The sequence below is a fragment of the Carcharhinus amblyrhynchos genome, chromosome 7 (genome assembly GCF_965287045.1).
Source record: "Carcharhinus amblyrhynchos chromosome 7, sCarAmb.v2.hapA, whole genome shotgun sequence".
NCBI lineage: Eukaryota > Metazoa > Chordata > Chondrichthyes > Carcharhiniformes > Carcharhinidae > Carcharhinus > Carcharhinus amblyrhynchos.
This window is the reverse complement of record NC_137330.1, coordinates 121416500-121438767: the sequence shown is the minus strand read 5'-3', so window position 1 is coordinate 121438767 and position 22268 is coordinate 121416500. Positions and strand designations below refer to the sequence as shown.

The 22268-nt window shown below is 46.2% G+C and overlaps 1 protein-coding gene across 1 annotated transcript in view; it reads right to left on the bottom strand.

Moving 5' to 3' along the window:
- Positions 1 to 22268, bottom strand: part of yipf3 (Yip1 domain family, member 3) — a 34176-nt gene that overhangs the window by 11155 nt on the left and 753 nt on the right. Inside the window, exons 2-4 of the mRNA XM_080193060.1 lie at positions 21313 to 21513; positions 16589 to 16695; positions 15767 to 15812 (exon numbers count right to left, since the gene is read on the bottom strand). Of these exons, the coding sequence (XP_080049186.1) occupies positions 15767 to 15812; positions 16589 to 16695; positions 21313 to 21513 (354 nt within the window). The remainder of the gene's footprint in view (positions 1 to 15766; positions 15813 to 16588; positions 16696 to 21312; positions 21514 to 22268) is intronic.

Below are 22268 nucleotides of genomic sequence, written 5' to 3'. Positions count from 1 at the left end.
GTAATCATGGATGATTTTAATATGTATATTGACTGAATTAATCAACCTGGCAAAGATAGCCTTGAGGGACATTTCTTTGAGCGTATGAGGGACTGTTTCTTGGAGCAATATGTTATGGAGCCAACCAGGAAGTAGGCTATTTTAGATTTAGTGCTAGTCAGTATAAAAGCAGCAGGATACATAAGATGAATACGTGTCAGAAAAGATGGTGTGAGGGGAAGGATTTCAGATTCGTAGGGCATTGGGACCAGTTCTGGGGGAGATGGGACCTGCACAAACTGGACAGGATACACCTGAACATAAGAACATAAGAAATAGGAGCAGGAGTAGGCCATCTAGCCCTGAGCAGGATGGGGACTGATGACCTTGAGGGGGTATTTGTGTGAGTGTTTGGGGAAGGTTGAAACTAATATGGCCCACAGATGGGAACCTTTGCAAGGATTCAGAGCAGGAGGAATTAAGAACAAAAGGAAAAGATAGTAAGGAGAATAAAGAAAGTGATAGGTGGAGAAATCAAGGGCCAAAGTCAGATAAGGACCGAGTAAAAATTAGTAAGAAAAGGGAAAAGAAATGTTAAAAGTGTTCACCTTAAGGCTTTGTACCTGAATGCATGGAGCATTCTAAACAAAATAGATGAATTAGTTGCACAGATAGATGTAAAGCGGTGTGATGTAGTGGCGTTACGGAGATATGGCTCCGAAGTGACCAAGGCTGGGAATTAAACATTGAGGGCTATTCAGTGTTTAGGAAGGACAGATGGAAAGGAAAAGGTGGTGAAGCTGCATTGTTGATTAAAGATGATATTGATACGATACTGAGGAAAGAGATTAGCATAGAGGATGTGCAATATGTATGGGTCGAGTTAAGAAACAAAGCACAAAAAAACCATTGGTGGGGGTGGTACACAGACCACCAAACTGCAGTGGTAATGTTGGGAAAAGCATTAGACAGGAAATCAGAGATGCATGCGTTAAAGGAACATACGTGGTTTTGGACGACTTTAATCTGCATATAGATTTGGAGAGTCAAATCAATCACAGTACAATAGAGGAGGAATTTCACGCATGCGGTATGGTTTTCTGGAACAGTTCGTTAAGGAACCAATAAGGGCGAAGTGGCACAGTAGTTAGCACTGCTGCCTCACAGTGCCAGGGACACGGGTGTAATTCCTGGCTCGGGTTACTGTCTGTGTGGAGTTCACATGTTCTCCCTGTGTCTGCGTGGGTTTCCTCCGGGTACTTCAGTTTCCTCCCACAGCCTGAAAGACATGCTGGTTGGATGCACTGGCCATGCTAAATTCTACCTCAGTGTACCTGAACAGGTGCCAGAGTGTGGCGACTGAGGGATTTTCACACAGTAAGTGTAAATCTACTGGTGACTAATAAGTAAGCTTTAACTTTAACATTTTAGACATGGTGTTGAACAATGAGAAAGGATTAGTTGGCAATCTAATTGTGAGAACCCTTGGGGCCAAGATACCATAATCTGGTAGAATTCCTCATTGAGTTTTTTTATTCCAGTTTGGCGCAAGAATGGTAAGGGAACTGTGGCCAAATCATGGTTTACAAGGGAAGAAACATACAAAGTGGCAAGAAAAAGTAAACCTTTTAGAACTGAGGTGAAGAGACATTTCTTCACCTAGAGGGAGATAAATGTGTGGAATTCATTACTGCAGAAAGTAGTTGAGGCCAAAATATTGTCTGATTGCAAGAAGAAATCAGATATAGCTCTTGGGGCTGAAGGTATCAAGGGATATGGCGGGGGGGGGGGGGGGGGGGGGGGGGGGGCGGAGAGATCAGGATATAGAATTCTATGATTAGCCATGATCAAAATGAATGGTGGAGTAGGCTTGAAGGGCCAAATGGCCTTCTTTTGCCCAAGTAAACTGAGCACAAATAATTGAGGGCAGGATATGGGATCGACATGATCGGCAGGAGCATGGCACGGAGCAGGGAGAATCTGTTGGATTAAATTGCATCTATTGCAATGCAACAGGGCTGACAGGTAAGATTGATGAACTCAGGGCATGGATAGGTATGTTCGATTGGGGTATTATAGCCATAACTGAAACATGGCTAAGGGAGGGAAAGGACTGGCAACTTATTATTCCAGGGTACAGGTGCTTTAGGTGGGACAGAGGTGGAGGAAAGAAAGGAGCGGGAGTTGCATTTTTCATTCAGGGGATCATCACAGCAGTAGTCAGAAATGAAATAACTCAGGGATCACCCAATGAAGCTTTGTGGGTGGAACTAAGAGATAAGAAGGGTACAGTAATCTTATTGGCTTGTACTATAGGCCCACAAATAGTCAATGGGAATTAGGAGAACAAATATGCAAGGAGATTGGGGAGGCTTGCAGGAGTAATAGAACATAGAACATTACAGCGCAGAACAGGCCCTTCAGCCCACGATGTTGCGCCGACCAATTAAGAAAAAAGCAATGACCTTCTAACCTAAACCAATTCCTTTCCATCCATAAACCTATCCACGGACCTCTTAAACGCCCCCAAACTAGGCGCATCTACAACTGCAGCAGGCGGGGCATTCCATTCCCCCACCACCCTCTGGGTAAAGAACCTACCTCTGACATCCGTCCTATAACTACCACCCCTTAATTTAAAGCTATGTCCCCTTGTGCTAGCTTTCTCCATCCGAGGAAAAAGGCTATCACTGTCCACCCTATCTAAACCTCTAATCATCTTGTATGTTTCAATAAGATCCCCTCACAGCCGCCTTCTTTCCAACGAAAACAACCCCAAATCCCTCAGTCTCTCCTCATAGGACCTTCCCTCCATACCAGGCAACATCCTGGTAAACCTCCTCTGCACCCTCTCCAATGCCTCCACATCTTTCTTATAATGTGGGGACCAGAACTGTACACAATACTCCAAATGCAGCCACACCAGAGTTTTGTACAGTTGCAACATGACGTTGCGGCTCCGAAATTCAATCCCCCTACCAATAAACGCCAAGACACCGTATGCCTTCCTCACAACCTTATCGACTTGATTTCCAACTTTCAGGGATCTATGCACATATACACCTAGATCCCTCTGTTCGTCAACACTATTCAGAGTCCTACCGTTAGCCCTATACTGTACACATCTGTTATTCCTGCCAAAGTGAATTACCTCACACTTTTCCGCATTAAACTCCATCTGCCACCTCTCGGCCCAGCTCTGCAACTTGTCCAAGTCTCTCTGTAAACTATGATACCCCTCTTCACTATCTACCACTCCTCCGACTTTGGTGTCATCAGCAAATTTACTAATCCATCCTTCTATACCCTCATGCAGATCATTTATAAAAATTACAAACAGCAGTGGCCCCAAAACAGATCCCTGAGGCACACCAATTGTAACCGAACTCCATGACGAATACTTACCATCAACCACCACCCTCTGTCTTCTATCAGCTAGCCAATTCCTGATCCAATTAACTAAATCACCCTCAATCCCATACATCTACATTTTCTGCAGAAGCCTTCCATGGGAAACCTTATCAAACGCCTTACTAAAGTCCATATATACCACGTCAACTGCCTTACCCCCATCCACCTCTTTGGTCACTTTTTCAAAAAACTCAACAAGGTTAGTAAGGCACGACTTACCCTTCACAAAACCGTGCTGACTTTCTCCAATCAATTCATTACTCTCTAAATAACTATAAATCCTATCCCTAATAATTTTTTCTAATACTTTGCCCACAACAGAAGTAAGACTCACCAGTCTATAATTCCCGGGGAAGTCTCTATCCCCCTTCTTAAACAATGGGACAACATTCGCTATCCTCCAGTCTTCTGGCACTATACCTGTGACCAACGACGACCTGAAGATCAGAGTCAGAGGCTCTGCAATCGCCTCTCTTGCCTCCCAGAGAATCCTAGGGTAAATCCCGTCTGGCCCAGGGGACTTATCTATTTTCAAACCCTCAAGAATATCTAGCACATCCTCCTTATCTACTTCAATACTATCCAGTTTACAACCCTGTAACCCAGTGTTCTCCACAACTACATTTACGTCTCCCTGCGTGAATACCGAACAGAAATATTTGTTCAGTGCCTCTCCAATCTCTTCCGGTTCCACACATAACTTCCCACTGCTGTCTCTGACTGGCCCGAATCTTGCCCTAACCAATCTTCTATTCTTAACATATCTAAAGAAAGCCTTAGGATTCTCCTTAATCCTATCAGCCAAAGTCTTCTCGTGTCCTCTTTTAGCTCTTCTTAACTCCCTCTTTAACTCCCTTCTGGCTAATCTATAGCTTTCCAGTGCACTACCTGAGCCCTCAAGCCTCATCCTGACATAAGCCTCCTTTTTCCTTTTAACCAGCGAATCAACTTTTTTTTAGTGCACCACGGTTCCCTAGCTCAACCATTTCCTCCTTGCCTGACAGGGACATACTTATCAAGGACTCGCAGTAGCTGCTCCTTGAATAAACTCCACATTTCGGATGTTCCAAGCCCCTGTAGTTTCCTAGTCCAACCTAGCTCCCTAATTCTCTCCTAATAGCCTCATAATTACCCTTACCCCAGCTATAACTACTGCCCCGAGGTTCATGCCTATCCCTTTCCATCACTAAGGTGAACGTAACCGAATTGTGGTCACTATCACCAAAATGTTCACCAACTTCCAGGTCTAACACCTGGTCTGGCTCATTTCCCAGCACCAAATCCAATATAGCCTCACCTCTAGTTGGCCTATCTACATACTGAGTCAAAAAACCTTCCTGCACGCTTTGTGTAAAAACTGACCCCTCTAACGAGCTAGAGCTATAGCTATTCCAACCAATATTAGTAAAGTTAAAGTCTCCCATAACAATTACCCTATTACTTTCACTCCTGTCCAGGATTGTCTCTGCAATCCTTTCCTCTACCTCTCTAGAACTTTTAGGAGGTCTATAAAAGACTCCCAACAGGGTGACCTCTCCTCTCCTATTTCTAATCTCAGCCCATACTACCTCAACAGACAAGTCCTCATCAAACTTCTTTTCTGTCACTGTGATACAGTCTTTGACTAATAATGCTACTCCTCCCCCCCCTTCTACCTCCTTCTCTACTCCGACTGAAGCATTTGAACCCCGGAACCTGCAACAACCATTCCTGTCCCTGCTCTATCCATGTCTCTGAAATGGCCACAACATCAAAGTTCCAGGTACTGATCCACGCTGCAAGTTCATCCACCTTATTAATAGGGTTGTCATAGTAGGGGATTTTAATTTTCTTAACATACACTGGGACTGCCATAATGTTAAAGGCTTAGGTGAGGTGGAATCTGTTAAGTGTTTTCATGAAAGATTTCTCAGGCAGTATGTGAAGAGTCCTACTCAGGAAAGGGCAAAACATGACCTATTCTTGGGAAATAGGACAGGGCAAGTGGCTGAAGTGACAGTGGGGAACCACTCTGAGTTCAGGCTTTTTGGTATCCACATCACCAACAACCTGTCCTGGTCCCCCCATGCTGACGCCCACCAACACCTCTACTTTCTCAGAAGACTAAGGAAATTTGACATGTCAGCTTCGACTCTCACCAACTTTTACAGATGCACCATAGAGAGCACTCTTTCTGGTTGTATCACAGCTTGGTATGGCTCCTGCTCTGCCCAAGACCGCAAGGAACTACAAAAGGTTGCGAATGTAGCCCAATCCATCACGCAAACCAGCCTCCCATTCAATGACGGTGTTTACACTTCCCGCTGCTTCGGAAAAGCAGCCAGCATAATTAAAAATCCCAAGTACCCTGGACATTCTCTCTTCCACCTTCTTCCGTTGGGAAAAAGATACAAAAGTCTGAGGACATGTACCAACAGACTGAAGAACAGCTTCTTCTTTGCTGCTGTCAGACATTAAGTTGATCTTTCTCTACACCCTAGCTATGACTGTAACACTATATTCTGTGCTCTTTCCTTTCCTTCTCTATAAATGGTATGCTTTGTCTGTATAGTGTGCAAGAAACAATGCTTTTTACTGTGTATAATACATGTAACAATAATAAATCAAATCAAATCAGTGACCATCATTCTATTAATTAAGATTTTCCAAAAATTGAGAAACTTGGTGCAGTACTCATCATTTGGGAGAAGGTATTGAATAAACAAATGAATTAAGGGCAAATAAATCTCCACGACCTGATGGTTTGCACCCTAGGGTATTAAAAGAGGTGGCTGCAGAGACAGTGGATGCATTGCTTGTGATATTTCAAATTTCTTTGGATTCTGGTAAAGTTTCATTGGATTGAAATCATGCTAATGTGATGCCCCTATTCAGAAAGGGAGAGAGGCATAAAGTAAGAAAAATATAGGCCAGTTGCTTGACTTCTTGTGGTGTGGAAGTTTGGGAAGACAGAGCTCAGTCCATAATTGTCAGCATGGTTTTATGAAGGGAAAGTCATGTGTGACAAACTTGCTTGAGTTCTTTGAGGACGTAACCAGCAAAATGGATAGTGGGGAGGCTGTGGATGTCTAAACTTCCAGAAGGCATTAGATAAGGTGCTGCATTAAAGACTGAGCCAGAAGGTGAGATCGCAGAGGATTAGGGATAGAGTACTGGATTGGATTGACATTGGCTGACTAACAGAAAAAAATGGAACTAGCGGGGTGCCACAGGGGTCAGTCCTTGGACCTCATCTGTTTACAATCTATAGAAATGATCTGCAAGCAGGGACAGAGTGTAAGGGGGTTGAGGGGGTTGACGGAGTTGAGGGGGTTGAGCTATGAGGAGAGGCTGAATAAATTAGGCTTGTACTCGTTAGAGTTTAGAAGAATGAGGGGAGATCTCATTGAGACGTATAAGATGATGAATGGGATGGATAGGATAGAGGTGGAGAGACTCTTCCCGCTCAGAAAGGATAGTAGGACTAGGGGGCACAGCCTCAGGATAAAGGGGAGGGGGGCGGTTGAGAACGGAGTTGAGGAGGAACTTCTTCACTCAAAGGGTGGTGAATCTCTGGAATTCTCTGCCCGTTGAGGTGGTGGAGGCTGCCTCGCTAAATATTTTTAAGAGGCAGGCTGATAGGTTTTTGATAAGAGAGGGGATTAAGGGTTATGGGGAGAGGGCGGGAATGTGGAACTGAGCCAAGACAGATCAGCCATGATCTTATTGAATGGTGGGGCAGGCTCGAAGGGCTAGATGGCCTACTCCTGCTCCTATTTCTCATGTTCTTATGTAATGTAGCAATATTTGCGAATGATACTAAAATAAGTGGGAAAGCAGGTAGTGAAGAGGATATAAAAATTTTAGACGGATATAAATTGGCTAGGAGAATGGGCCAAAATTTGGCAAATGGAGTTTAATGTGGATAAGTATGAGGTTATTCATTTTGGCAGAAAAAATAGAAAGGCAAATTATTATCTAAATGGAAAGCAGATTCAAAATGTGTCCAGGCAGAGGGATCTGGGTGTTTGTGTTCATGAAGCGCAGAAAGTCGGTATACAGATGCAGCATGTAATAAAAAGGCAAATGGGATGTTGGCATTTATTGCAAAGGGACTGGGTATAAAAGAAGTGTTGCAATTGTATAGGGTGTTGGTGAGACCATATCTGGAGTATTGTGTCCACTTCTGGTCTCCTTATTTGAGGGAGGACATGGTGGCATCGGAGGCAGTTCAGAGGAGGTTCACCAGATTGATTCCAGAGATGAAGGGTTTGACATATGAGGAGAGATTAAACAGTTTGGACTTTAGACGGATAAGAGGGGATCTGATTGAGATGTATAAAATTTTAAAACAGATTGATAAACGAAGACCAAAAGATTCCTCTAATGGGGCAATCTCAAACAACAGGTCACAGGTATATATTGGGAAGTGGTTGATTTAAAACTGAGATGAGGGGGAACTACTTCTCACAGAGGGTGGTGAATTTGTGGAACTCACTGCCCCATAGCATGGTGGAGTCTGAATGGTTGAATGATTTCAAGAAGGAGATAGATATATTTCTAATAAAGGGAAAGGAGGGATATGGAGAACAGGTGGGGAGGTGGATTTGAGACCAGGGAGAGATCAGCCATGATCTGATTGAATGGCAGAGCAGGCTTAAAGGGCTGAATTTGCCTACTTTTGCTCCTAATTTCAATGTTCCTTATTGTTTGTTGTGTACATGAATGATTCGGATGTGAACGTAGGAGGTATGATAAGTAAATTCGCATTTGTTTGCTGGAGCAGACGAGTGAAGGAGCAGAGAGAGAGAGATAAGAATTTACCTGTTAAAGACCTGTTTAAATAAGTTTAAAGCACTTACTTCCTTGTAGAACTGTTTAAATCATTTAAAAGCCTTTTTGCAGGCTTTTTGTATTTACCGCTTTAAGAATTCTGAGGGAGTGGTTAGAAGGGAGTTGTGGGCCAGCAAGCTTTAAATCAGCGCCAGGTTTAAAAGGAGGCCTGGTCTCGACAGCGGGCAGCGTCGGAGCGGGCAGCGGAGTGAGGGGGAAGCAGAGTGAGCTATTACGGCTTAATATCAAAAGGGCTGGGGAGAAAAAGGGCCAGGTGAGTTCGTGTGGCAATTTTCAATACTACTACAGTGAATAATGGAGGGGCATGTGATGTGTTGCTTCTGTATGATGTGGGAGCTGGTGGACCCCAGGGTCCTTCCCAGTGACCATGTCTGCAGTAAGTGCAGGTTGCTGGAGGAGCTCCAGCTCAAGGTAGATGAGCTGGCCTCTGAGCTACAGACACTGAGGCTCATCAGGGGGAGAGAGGGTGCCATTGTCAATGGGGTGCAAGTGACATCTACCCCCCCCCAGACTGGCTAACTCTAAGGGTCAGGAACAAGAGGGGGCTGCTGAGAGGAGGAAGGGGGGTGGGGAGAGGAGGAAGGAGGCTGGGGAGCGGAGGCCTCAGCCTCTCAACCTGCATAACAGGTTTGAGGTTCTTGCTTCCAGTCTGGACGAGGACGAGGGAGGTGAGGTCGGTGAGCAAACTGCACACAGTACAGTGATGCAGCAGGACATAGGCAAAGAGAAGGTGAAAAGGAACGTAGTAGTGATTGGGGATAGTGGGGTGAAGGGTATTGACACTGTCCTTTGTCACAAAGACAAAGTGCACAGAAGGGTGTGTTGTCTGCCTGGTGCTCGGGTCCGGGATGTCACATCTGGGCTGCAGAGGAACCTGGAGTGGGAGGGTGAGAATTCGGTCGTTGTGGTACATGTGGGTGCCAATGACGTAGGCAAAATGCGAACTGAGGATCTGGGGAGGGAGTATGAAAAGCTGGGAATGGTATTAAAAAGTGGAACCAACAAGGTGGTTATCTCTGGGCTACTGCCTGAACCGAGTGCAGACGGGCGTAAGGTAGATAGGATTAAGGAAGTGAATGGGTGGCTCAGGGATTGGTGTGGGAGGAATGGGTTTGAATTTATGGAGCATTGGCACCAGTATTGGGGTAGGTGGGACCTGTTCGGGCGGGATGGGGTTGGTCTGAACCGTGCTGGGACCAGAGTGCTGGCGAATAGAGTAAAGAGGACTGTAGACAGGTCTTTAAACTAATTGGGGGGGGGGGGGGAGGGTGCAAGGGTGCGAGGGTAGGTGACATTACGGGGTCTAAAGTTAAGGAGAGGGGACAGGTAAGGGTAGAGGCTGAGGATGTCCCAATAATAGAGGGAGTAGGGGGCGTGAGTATGGTTGGTGGCGTTACAGCAAATAGGGTCCAGGTGAAGGCTGGGATGAAGGCACTTTATCTGAATGCACGAAGCATTCGGAATAAAGTGGATGAGCTGGTGGCGCAGATCAGCACAAATGGATATGATCTGGTGGCCATTACAGAGACGTGGCTGCAAGGTGACAGGGACTGGGAGCTGAATGTACAGGGCTATCAAGTGTTTAGGAAGGATAGGCGGGAGGAAAAAAGGGGGGGGGGCGTAGCTCTGCTGATTAAGGATAGCATCAGGGTGGTAGCAAGGGATGATATTGGAGCCAAGGTGCAGAAAGTGGAATCGTTGTGGGTAGAGATTAGGAACAGCAAAGGAGGAAGTCGCTGGTGGGTGTCGTCTATAGGCCCCCGAATAATGATCTGGAGGTGGGGCAGGCTGTTAACACGCAAATAAGTGCAGCGTGCAGGAATGGGACGGCCATAGTTATGGGGGATTTCAATCTACATATAGATTGGTCGACCCATATTGGACGCGGTGGGCTCGAGGAGTTCTTGGAATGCTGCCGGGATAGTTTCCTGGAACAGTGTGTGTTGGAGCCGATGAGGGAGCGAGCTATCTTGGATCTGGTGTTACGTAATGAGGCGGGTAGAATTAGGGACCTTGCGGTGAAGGATCCTCTTGGGGAGAGTGATCATTGTATGGTGGAGTTTCTGGTGCAGATGGAGGAGGAGGACCTGGGTTCCCGGACGCGCGTCCTTTGTTTGAACAGAGGGGAGTACGGTAGGATGAGAGAAGAATTGGCGAATGTGGACTGGGGGAGCGCGTTGGAAGGTAGGTCTGCTGAGGAGCAGTGGAGGATCTTTAAGGAGATCTTTCTTGGTGCTCAGTGGAAATTTATTCCGATGGTCAAAAAGGACAGTAGTAGGAGAGGTAATAAGCCGTGGATAACGAAGGAGGTGAAGGAAAGTGTTAAATTAAAAGCGGAGGCGTTTAGAGTAGCTAAGAGTAGTGGGCGAGAAGAGGATTGGGAGAGGTTTAAATGTCAACAAAGATTGACAAAGAAGTTGATATAGAAGGGTAGGAGAAACTATGAAGCTGGGCTAGCGCTTGATATAAAAAAGGATAGCAAGAGTTTTTATAAATATATAAAAAGGAAGAGGCTGGCTAGGGTGAATGTTGGACCCTTAGAGGATGAGAAGGGGGACTTAGCGGTAGGGGATGGGTATATGGCTAAGGTCTTGAATAACTTTTTTGTTTCTGTCTTCACGGAGGAGGACGTGAATAATTTGCTGGGTGTTAGAGATGGAAAGGTGGTAGGACTGGAGGGTCTTAATGACATTACTGTTACTAGAGAGGCAGTGCTCGACAGATTGGAGGGGCTGATTGTGGACAAGTCACCAGGACTAGATGGAATGCATCCGAGGGTTCTGAAAGAAATGGCGGAGGTGATTGTGGATGCCTTGGTGGTTATTTTCCAGACGTCGCTGGATTCCGGGGAAGGGCCGGAAGATTGGAAAACGGCTAATGTTATGCCGTTGTTTAAGAAGGGTACCAGGCAAAAGGCAGGGAATTGTAGGCCGGTTAGTTTAACGTCTGTTGTAGGTAAAATGTTAGAATCCGTCATCAAGGAGGAAATAGCGAGGCATCTTGAGGGGAATTGCTTGATAGAGCAGACGCAGCACGGTTTCGTTAAAGGGAAGTCGTGTCTGACAAATTTACTGGAGTTCTATGAGGATGTGTCTAGGGCGGTGGATAGAGGAGAGCCGGTAGATGTGGTCGTTCTTGATTTTCAGAAGGCGTTTGACAAGGTACCTCACAAGAGGTTATTGCAGAAGGTCAGGGGACATGGAGTTGGGGGTAGGGTGTTAGAGGATTGGTTGTCAAATAGGAGGCAGAGAGTGGGGGTCAATGGGTGCTATTCGGATTGGCGGATGGTGACTAGTGGAGTGCCCCAGGGGTCGGTGCTGGGGCCTCAGCTATTTACCATTTATATAGATGATCTGGAGGAGGGAACCGAGTGTAGGGTGTCGAAATTTGCTGATGACACCAACATTGGTGGAACGGCAAATTGTGCGGAGGGTGTGGAGAGTCTACAGAAGGATCTAGATAGGCTGGGCGAATGGGCCAGGAAATGGCAAATGGAATTTAATGTTGGCAAGTGTGAGGTGGTCCGCTTTGGTAGGAATAATGGTAGGAAGGATTATTACTTACGTGGCGAAAAACTGCAGCAGGCGACGGTGCAGAGGGACCTCGGGGTCCTTGTGCATGAGTCGCAAAAACCCAGCCTGCAGGTGCAGCAGGTGGTCAGGAAGGCGAATGGGATGCTGGCCTTCATAGCGAGGGGGATTGAATACAAAAGTAGGGAGGTCTTGCTGCGGCTGTATAGGGCATTGGTGAGGCCGCAGCTGGAGTACTGTGTGCAGTTTTGGGCGCCGTACTTACGCAAGGATATTTTGGCCTTGGAGGGAGTGCAGAGGAGGTTTACTAGGCTGATGCCGGAGTTGAGGGGGTTGAGCTATGAGGAGAGGCTGAATAAACTAGGCTTGTACTCGTTAAGAGTTTAGAAGAATGAGGGGAGATCTCATTGAGACGTATAAGATGATGAATGGGATGGATAGGATAGAGGTGGAGAGACTCTTCCCGCTCAGAAAGGACAGTAGGACTAGGGGGCACAGCCTCAAGATAAAGGGGGGGCGGTTTAGAACGGAGTTGAGGAGGAACTTCTTCACTCAAAGGGTGGTGAATCTCTGGAATTCTCTGCCCGTTGAAGTGGTGGAGGCTGCCTCGCTAAATATTTTTAAGACGCGGGTTGATGGGTTTTTGATAAGCGAGGGGATTAAGGGTTATGGGGAGAGGGCGGGAAAGTGGAACTGAGCCACGACAGATCAGCCATGATCTTATTGAATGGCGGGGCAGGCTCGAAGGGCTAGATGGCCTACTCCTGCTCCTATTTCTTATGTTCTTAAATGTTACAAACATTGGTGATGGTAAATAGTGAGGAATATAGATGGGTTGGTCAGACGGGCAGAACTGTGGCAAATGAAATTTAACCCTGAAAAGTGTAAGGTAATGAATTTTGGGAGAAGTAACAAGGCAAGGGAATACACAATGAATAGTCACACCCTAGGAAAACAGTTTTGGTCCTCGCAGCAAGGAGCGCAGGAGGGAGGAGTGGGGGGCACTGTCCTGGAGGACAGCGAAGGGAATGTGCTGAAGGCGCTGCTGTCGCTGCAATTGGCTTCAGGCAATCTGCTCGAAGGCTGCTCCTGAGTCAGGAAGAGGCAAAGGGGCCTGCTGCGTCCCATGATGCAGCAGGTAGCAGGAGTGTCCACTGTGCCAGGCCACATTATGGAGGCAGTGGCCTCTTTCTGGCAGTGCCACACCCTCTCGCTGGCCTGTGTCAAGAAGGCACTGTCGGCTACTGGCTACCAGAGGTGAACACAAGAGTGAACCAGGTGGTACAGCTTACTGCTGCAGACAGCCAGCACCGGGGTCAGGCTCCTCCAGGATCAATCGGCAACTGCTGGTGGCCACAGCTGCCCTGCTGCCATCCCAATTCCAAATCCCAAAGCCCTGGGCCAAGATGAAGGTGAAGCCACCTGGGTGAAGAAGAAGAAACTGGGAGGAGATCAGAGGAAGGGAGCTTGTGGTGGTGGGCACAGGAAAAGCACCAAAACCATCAGTGTCCGGAGACTGGGCAGATGGCTCAAGAAAGCTGGCGAAAAGCCAGTGCCAAGATTTTAAAGTTCATTTAGTGTCACAAGTGGGCTTACATTAACACTGAAGTTACTGTGAAAATCCCCTAGTCGCCACATGCTGGTGCCTTTTCGGGTACACTAATGGAGAACTTAGCACAGCCAATGCATCTAACCAGCATGACTTTCAGACTGTGGAAGGAAAAGAGAGCACCCGTAGGAAACCCACGCAGACTCTGCACAGACAGTGACTCAAGCTGGGAATTAAACCCGGATCCCTGGCACTATGCAAACCATTGTGCCACTGTGCAACCTCAAGGTGACCCAGTCGCCAAGCAGGAAGATGAAGAAGTGGCGGCACTAACTTAGAGAGAGACCAAGGGAACAACTGGGTGGCAAAAAGGTGAAGGAGGAAATAATAAAGAAAAAACAGAGGATCAAAGGCGTTCGATAAGGTTCACCATGGTAGGCTTCTGCAGAAAATGCAGATGTATGGGATTGTGGGTAATCTAGGAAGTTGGATCAGGAATTGGCTATCAGATAGGAGACAGAGGGTGGTGGTGGATGGTAAATATTCATCATGGAGTACAGTTACGAGTGGTGTGCCTCAGGGATCTGTTTTGGGGCCACTGTTGTTTGTAATTTTTATTAATGATCTGGATGAGGGTATAGTTGGGTGGATTAGTAAATTTGCTGATGACACCAAAATTGGAGGTGTGGTAGATTGTGAGGAAGGGTGTCATAGTCTGCAGGGAGACTTAGATAGGTTGCAGAGCTGGGCCGAGAGGTGGCGGATGGAATTTAATGCGGAGAAGTGTGAGGTAATTCACTTTGGTAGGAGCAACAGATGTGTCGAGTATAGGGCTAACGGGAGGACTTTGAATAGTGTGGATGAACAGAGGGATCTAGGTGTGTGTGTACATAGATCCCTGAAAGTTGGGAATCAAGTAGATAAGGTTGTTAAGAAGGCGTACGGTGTCTTGGCGTTTATTGGTAGGGGGATTGAATTTAGGAGTCGCAGTGTAATGTTGCAACTGTACACTACTCTAGTGCGGCCGCACTTGGAGTACTGTGTGCAGTTTTGGTCCCCGCATTACAAGAAGGATGTGGAGGCGTTGGAGAGGGTGCAGAGGAGGTTTACTAGGATGTTGCCTGGTATGGTGGGGAGGTCCTATGAGGAGAGACTGAGGGATTTAGGGTTGTTTTCGTTGGAAAGAAGGCGGCTAAGAGGGGATCTTATTGAAACATATAAGATGATTAGAGGTTTAGATAGGGTGGATAGTGATAGCCTTTTTCCTCGGATGGAGAAAGCTAGCACGAGGGGGCATGGCTTTAAATTAAGGGGGGGTAGCTACAGGACGGATGTCAGGGGTAGGTTCTTTACCCAGCGGGTGGTGAGGGATTGGCATGCCCTGCCTGCTGCGGTTGTAAATGCGTCTAGTTTGGGGGCGTTTAAGAGATCTCTGGATAGGTATATGGACGAAAAGGGATTGGTATAGGCTAGTGGGTCATTGTTTTTGTAACTGGTCGGCGCAACATCGTGGGCCGAAGGGCCTGTTCTGCGCTGTAATGTTCTATGTTCTATGTTCAAAGGGAGCTTGGTGTGAAGACAGCAGGACAAGTGGATAGGGTGGTTAAGAAGGCAAATGGGATACTAGCCTTTATTAACCAAGGCATTGAAGATAAGTGCAGGAAGTTTACAATAGAACTGTATAAAACACTTGTTTGGCCACAGCTATAGTGCTATGTGCAGTTTTGGTCACCACACTATAAGAAGGACGTGATTGCAGTAAAAAGGGTGAAGGGGAGATTCACCAGGATGCTGCCTGGACTGAAACATTTCAGCTATTAACAGAGACTGGATAGGATGGGATTGTTTCTCTTGGAGAAAGGAAGGCCTGAAGGTGGGGTTTCCGATTCCTGATCAAATTGTATAAAAGTGAAGGGCATTGATTGGGTGGATAGGAAGAAATGTTTCCCCTTAAAAGAGGGGTCAATGACCAGTAAGTAGTCTCACAACACCAGGTTAAAGTCCACAGGTTTATTTGGTAGCACGAGCTTTCGGAGCATTGTCCCTTCATCAGGTGAGCCCACCCCAGTCCAACATCAGGGGACACAGATTTAAGTTAAATGGGGGAGATTCATAGGAGATATGAGAAAAAACTTTTCACCCAGAGGGTGGTGGGAATCTAGGATTCATTACTTGAAAGGGTGGTAGAGGTGGAAACCCTCACAACATTTAAGAAGTATTTTGAAATAACAAGGAGACAGTTCCAGATGTCTAATATTTCTGCCCCTCCCCACACGATATTGGAATTGTGTTTTAGATTAATCTGACTGCATCCTGACCATGCAACATACTTCTCTAACAAATTCACTTTTAATTATACATTTTCCAAAAAAGTCAGATAAAATGTTTGTTAGGGTGCCATTCTCAACTTGGTAAAGGTGGCTAACTAGAAGTAGAATATAAACAGAAGCTAAAGCAAACACACCTGAGGGAAATTGATCATTCGGACTGGAATTAGAGACTCCATCAACCTGGAATGGGGGAAAATATATTAAACACAAATACATAAGATATATTCAGGTCTGGAACTAGGAAAGGTCAATGGTGAATGTCTGATTTCTAATGTATTAAATATCAATACTTGACAAGACTATTTGTAGCAGGACTTGCAATGTCCAAATTAGAGGCCCTAATTTCAGATCCTGAAGACAAGAGTCCAAAGTCTGAACATTGCCGAGGACTAAAAGTCCTGGGCTAGGGAAAAAAAAGCAAAATACAGAATATCAAAAATAAGGTAAGGGGAAAAAAAGCTTTTCAACTCATGCTCCAATTAATGCATAACTTCAAACAAAATGCAGTAGTCTATTTCAGTTACAATATGTCCTATTGTTCCTACATTTCTAATGGTAAAATGGGATTTGGACAAATCTTTATCCAAAGTGAGATTTTACATGGATAGAACAGAGATATAAGTTTAAATTCAGGAGATTTAGGACTAAGGAGTTTGTTTCCATATAGACAAAGGGTTTTGAGGATGTGGAATACATTAGAGATAGTTACTGAAATGGAGCCCATTTAAGAATAGATAATTAGGTGGTTGTAATAAAATGGGGTCAAGATATGAGAACAGAAAACAGGCATATAGAATTAAAACTATACAATATCTGGAAGGTAAGAACTAACAGATAGGTTGGGGTGAATATCCTGCCTCTCATTTACAATTTCCATGTTCTATTTCATTTTTTCATTGATCTGCATATTTTACAGAAGAACTGGTAAACAATTTCACATAGGACAACACACCTACCTGTTCCTGACTTGGATAGGCTCAACATCAAAGTAAGGTCTGAGAATATCAATGTTACCGTACAAATTGAAAGCTTTCGATGCCTGCCTCTTGCCTGCCTGCCACACCTGCAAGAGATAAACCAAACATTACAGTGGCAGACCCTATAATGGATGCCTGTGTCATAAATTAACATATGTTGGGAATTAAAACAGGCCAGACAACAACTGTGAAGAGCAGTGCCCCAGCAAAGGTTGACTTCTAGTAATATACACAGTGAGAGGTGAATGCACCACCAATTTTTTTATTTTTGTTCATGAGATATGGTCACTGGCTGGACCAGTATTTATTGCACATCCCTGAGGGTATTTAAGAGTTAACCACATTGCTGTGGATCTGAACGGTGTGTTCCGCCTCAGACAGTGGCTGAGGAATGGGATTTTTAAAAATTCATTCAAAGGACATGGGTGTCGCTGGCTGGCCAGCATTTACTGCTCATCACTCGTTGCCCAAGAGCCATTGAGAGCCAAACCACATTGCTGTGGCTCTGGAGTCACATGTAGGCCAGACCAGATAAAGATGGCAGATTTGCTTCCCAAAAGGATATTCATGGACCAAATGAGTTTTTCCAATAATCGACAGTGGTTTCATGGTCATCAGTAGAATCATAGAATCCTACAGTGCAGAAGGAGGCCATTTGACCCATTGAATTTGCACCAATCACAATCCCACCTAGACCCTATCCCCAAAGCCTCATGCATTTACACTTCTAATCCCTCTAACACTAAGGGGCAATTTACCATGGCCAATCAATCTACCCACACATCTTTGGACTATGGGAGGAAACTGGAGCGTCCAGCGGATTTGCGTGTGGAGAGCTTGTGGGTGAGTACAGCGACATTTTTCTTTTTTTAAAAACTAACTTTGTTTTAGTTTTTTTTGCTTGCTTTAAGTTTTACACCGGAAGTAGTTGCTAGGGCACTTGGGTCGAGTTTTGTTTTTCTCACCCTACTATAAATTAGACCGGAGGGGATTCCCGATACTCTACATAGGTAGAGTATCCCAGCCCTCTCCCTTCCTCTAACCTAAAAAAGAGAGAGAGAGAGAGAGGGGCTCTGACTGAGAGCAGGTAAGACTGCTTTTGTTTTTGAGTGTGCTGTAAGGGCTTTGGCTCACAGGGCCAAAGAGATAAGGGTGAGGCAAGGTAAGTTATAAGTCGTTTTTTTTACTTTTTCCTCTGGGTTACTAAAAGGGGCAAGTTTGGGTGTGAGGCCAGTATGTTGTTGCCAATGCAACATGTGGGGGGTGCTTAATGAGTACTTTGCCTCAGTATTCACAGTGGAAACTGATCTGGGAGACTTTGCTACGGATTTGCAGCAGATGGAAAAGATTGAGTATGTGGATATTAAGGAGGAGGATGTGTTAGAACTTTTGAATTCTATCAAGATAGATAAGTTGCCGGGACCAGATGGGATGTACCCCAGGATACTGTGGGAGGCGAGGGAAGTGATTGCAGAGCCCCTGGCGATGATCTTTGCGTCGTCAATGGAGATGGGAGAGGTTCTGGAAGATTGGAGGATTGCGGACGTAGTTCCTATTTTCAAGAAAGGGAACAGAGATAGCCCGGGAAATTACCGACCAGTGAGTCTGACCTCAGTGGTTGGTAAGCTGATGGAGAGGCTTCTGAGGGACAAGATTTACGAGCATTTGGAGAGGTTTGACATGATCAGAAATAGTCAGCATGGATTTGTCAAGGGCAGGTCGTGCCTTACGAGCCTAGTTGAGTTCTTCGATAATGTGACTGAACACATTGACGAAGGAAGTGCAGTGGACGTGGCGTACATGGACTTCAGCAAGGTGTTTGATAAGGTCCCCCATGCAAGACTTCTTGAGAAGGTAAGAGGGCATGGCATCCAAGGGCCTTTGGCCTTGTGGATCCAGAACTGGCTTGCCTGCAGAAGGCAGAGAGTGGTTGTGGATGGGTCTTTTTCGGCATGGAGGTCAGTCACCAGTGGAGTGCCCCAGGGATCTGTTCTAGGACCCTTGCTGTTTGTCATTTTCATAAATGACCTAGATGAGGAAGTGGAGGGATGGGTAAATAAGTTCGCTGGTGACACGAAGGTCGGTGGTGTTGTGGATGGTCTGGAAGGATGTCAAAAGTTGCAGCAGGACATAAATAGGATGCAGGACTGGGCGGAGAAGTGGCAGATGGACTTCGACGCAGATAAATGTGTAGTTGTCCATTTTGGCAGAACCAACGGGATGAACGAGTACACTATCAAGGGCAGGAGTCTTAGTAGTGTTGAAGAGCAGAAGGATCTTGGGGTCCGGGTCCACAGGACTCTTAAGTCGGCCTCGCAGGTGGAGGATGTGGTCAAGAAGGCGTATGGTGTACTGGCCTTCATTAATCGAGGGATTGAGTTTAGGAATCAGGAGGTAATGCTGCAACTTTATAAGACCCTTGTCAGGCCTCATTTGGAGTACTGTGCGCAGTTCTGGTCGCCTCACTATAGGAAAGACGTAGAAGCTATTGAAAGGGTGCAGAGGAGATTTACAAGGATGTTGCCTGGACTGGGAGGCATGCCTTATGAAGTTAGGTTGAGGGAGCTGGGACTCTTTTCCCTGGAGAGACGAAGGTTGAGAGGCGACCTGATAGAAGTTTATAAAATGTTGAGAGGAATAGATAGGGTGGATTCTCAGAGGCTAGTTCCCCGGGTTGAAATGGTCACTACGAGAGGACACCGATTTAAGGTGCGGGGAGGAAAGTACAGAAGTGATGTTAGGGGTAAGTTTTTCACTCAGAGGGTGGTGAGTGAATGGAATCGACTGCCGTCAGTGGTGGTGGACGCGAACTCGCTGGGGTCTTTTAAAAGACTTCTGGATGAGTATATGGGGTTTTATGGGATTGGGGGTTATAGATAGGTCTATAGATTGGTAGGTGTTGATGTGATCGGCGCAACTCGTGGGCCGAAGGGCCTGTTTGTGCTGTAGTATTCTATGTTCTAAACCCACGCAGATAGGGACAATGTACAAACTCCACACAGACAGTGACCTAGCCAGGAATTGAACCCAGATTTCTGGCGCTGTGAGGCAGCAGTGCTAACCACTGTGCCATTCAAACAGAGTCTTAGTTCCAGATTTTTAAAAAAAATTGAATTCAAAATTCCACCATCTGCCATGGCAGGATTCGAATCTGGGTCCCCAGAACATTAGCTGAGTTTTTGAATTAATAGTCTAGCGAATAATACCACTAGGCCATCGCTTGCCCTACAATATCCCATGTTCATGGGGATGCACTTTAAGAGGCTGAGCTGTCCCAGGATCAAATGATTTATTTCCATTCTTATTTGTCCGTGAACTGGTGCTAGACCACTTCAGGGGGTATCAGGAGTCAACCACATTACTATGGATTTGGAGTCACATGTAGGCCAGAAACTGGATAAGGACAGCAGATTTCCTTCCCTAAAAGACATAAGTAAACCATTTGGGTTTTTAATCACAATTGACAATGGTTTCATGGTCATCATTGAAGTTTTCATTCTACATTTTTATTTAATTCTAATTTCACCATCTGCTGTGGTGAGGTTCAAATGCAAGTCTCCAGAGCATTACCCTGGGTCTCTAGATTACTAGCTCAGTGACAATACCACTACACCACCGGCTCCCCCATTAGATTAGCACAGATGTGTGAAGTTCTCAGTACCAACTACAAGATTCAAGTTCAGTGCTTGGTGCCAGGAGTTATGTGAAGGCCACTTTCAAATCTGAGAGCTACTACTCACAGATAGATCTCCCTACTAACTGGTACCAATGGCCATGGATCTTTTCCTCAGTCCTGTAAATTAGAAGTGGCTCAAAGAAAATTAATCACAAGGTGTCTTTACCCCTGAATGAAAATACCAGATCAACATGGCAGATGCAGTAAAATGTGGATAAATGTAAGGTTATCCACTTCTGCAGCAGATTATTATTTAAAGGGTGTAAATTGAGAGACATAGATACTCAATGAGACCTTGGTGTCCTCGTGCATCAATCACTGAAAGTGAGCGCACAGATACAGCAGGCAGTAAAGAAGGCAAATGGTATATTGGCCTTCATAGCAACAGGATTTGAATACAGGAATAGGGATATTTCACTGCATAAAATAGGGTGTTGGTGAGGTCACACCTGGAGTATTGTGCAGTTTTGGTATCCTTATATGAGGAAGGATGTCCTTGCTGCAGGGTTGTAGGCATTGCTATAAAGGGAGTGCAGTGAGGGTTTACCAGGCTGATTCCTGGAAAGGTAGGTCTGTCATATGAGGAGAGACTATGTTGGTTAAGATTAAATTCACTGGAATTTAGAAGATTGAAAGCGGATGCATAGAAACTTATCAAATTCTGACAGCATTAGACAGGGTAGATTCAGAAAGAATGTTCCTGATGGTGGGGAGTCCAGAACTAGGGATCATAGTTTGAGGATAAGGGATAAACCTGAGGTAGGGAGGAATTTCTTCACCAGAGAGTGGTGAATCTGAGGAATTGACAACTACAGAAAGTAGTTGAGGCTAAAAAATTATGTGGTTTCAAGAAGGGATTAGATATAGTTCTTGGGACTAAAGGGATCAAGGGATATAGGGGGAGATGGGGAATGAGGATATTTATTTTGATGGTCAGCCACGGTCAAAATGAATAATGGAGCAGGCGCAAATGGCCTACCTCTGCTTCTGTTTTGTCTGTTACACGAGACAAAACCTTCATCCATACCTGATCTGCTACATCTCGGCCCAGCTGCCCTTTTAACCCCTTCACACCAAGGAACGCCCCATCATCTTCCTCTGTAGCCACAGGCTCCTCACCACCATCATCTTCCTCTTTCAGTTGTTGATGCATCTCTCCCATATCCTCAAAGCTTGAGCCAGATGTATCATCCATGTTCTCCATGTCAATCACTGCTGAGCTGCTGGCCTGAAAATTTCCAATTGATAATGTTGAAAATTAGTGTGGATTAAAATTGATGGTGTAAGTGGCTCAGCGACAGACAGCAGAAAGTGGATGTGGGCAGAGAGGGAGAATGGGAGGGAAAATGGGAAAGAGAAAGCAATGGTAGACAGGGCAGATAATGGAGATATGAGGAAGGAGTAGATTGGGGCAGTGGGAATTGGGAGAGGAAAATAAGGGAAAGAGGAGGGATCAAAGAGAGAGGGAGAACTGGGGAGTTGGGAGGGGGGAAAATGGGAGATAAGGGCGTCGTGGGGAGGATTGGGATGTGTTGGAGAAGAATGGGAGGCATCCAAGGAGAGTGGGGGGATCTGGGGAGGGGGAAGATTGGGGAGAGTGGGGGGGGGGCGATCGGGGAGAGTTGGGGGGATATTGGACAGTGGAGGGGGGATCGGGGAGAGTGGGTGGGGGGGGATCGGGGAGAGTGGGTGGGGGGGGATCGGGGAGTGGGTGGGGGGATCGGGGAGAGTGGGTGGGGGGGATCGGGGAGAGTGGGTGGGGGGGGATCGGGGAGAGTGGGTGGGGGGATCGGGGAGAGTGGGTGGGGGGGGGGATCGGGGAGAGTGGGTGGGGGGGGATCGGGGAGAGTGGGTGGGGGGGGGATCGGGGAGAGTGGGGGGGATCGGGAGAGTGGGGAGATATTGGACAGTGCGGGGGGGATCGGGGAGAGTGGGTGGGGGGGATCGGGGAGAGTTGGGGGATCGGGAGAGTGGGGAGATACT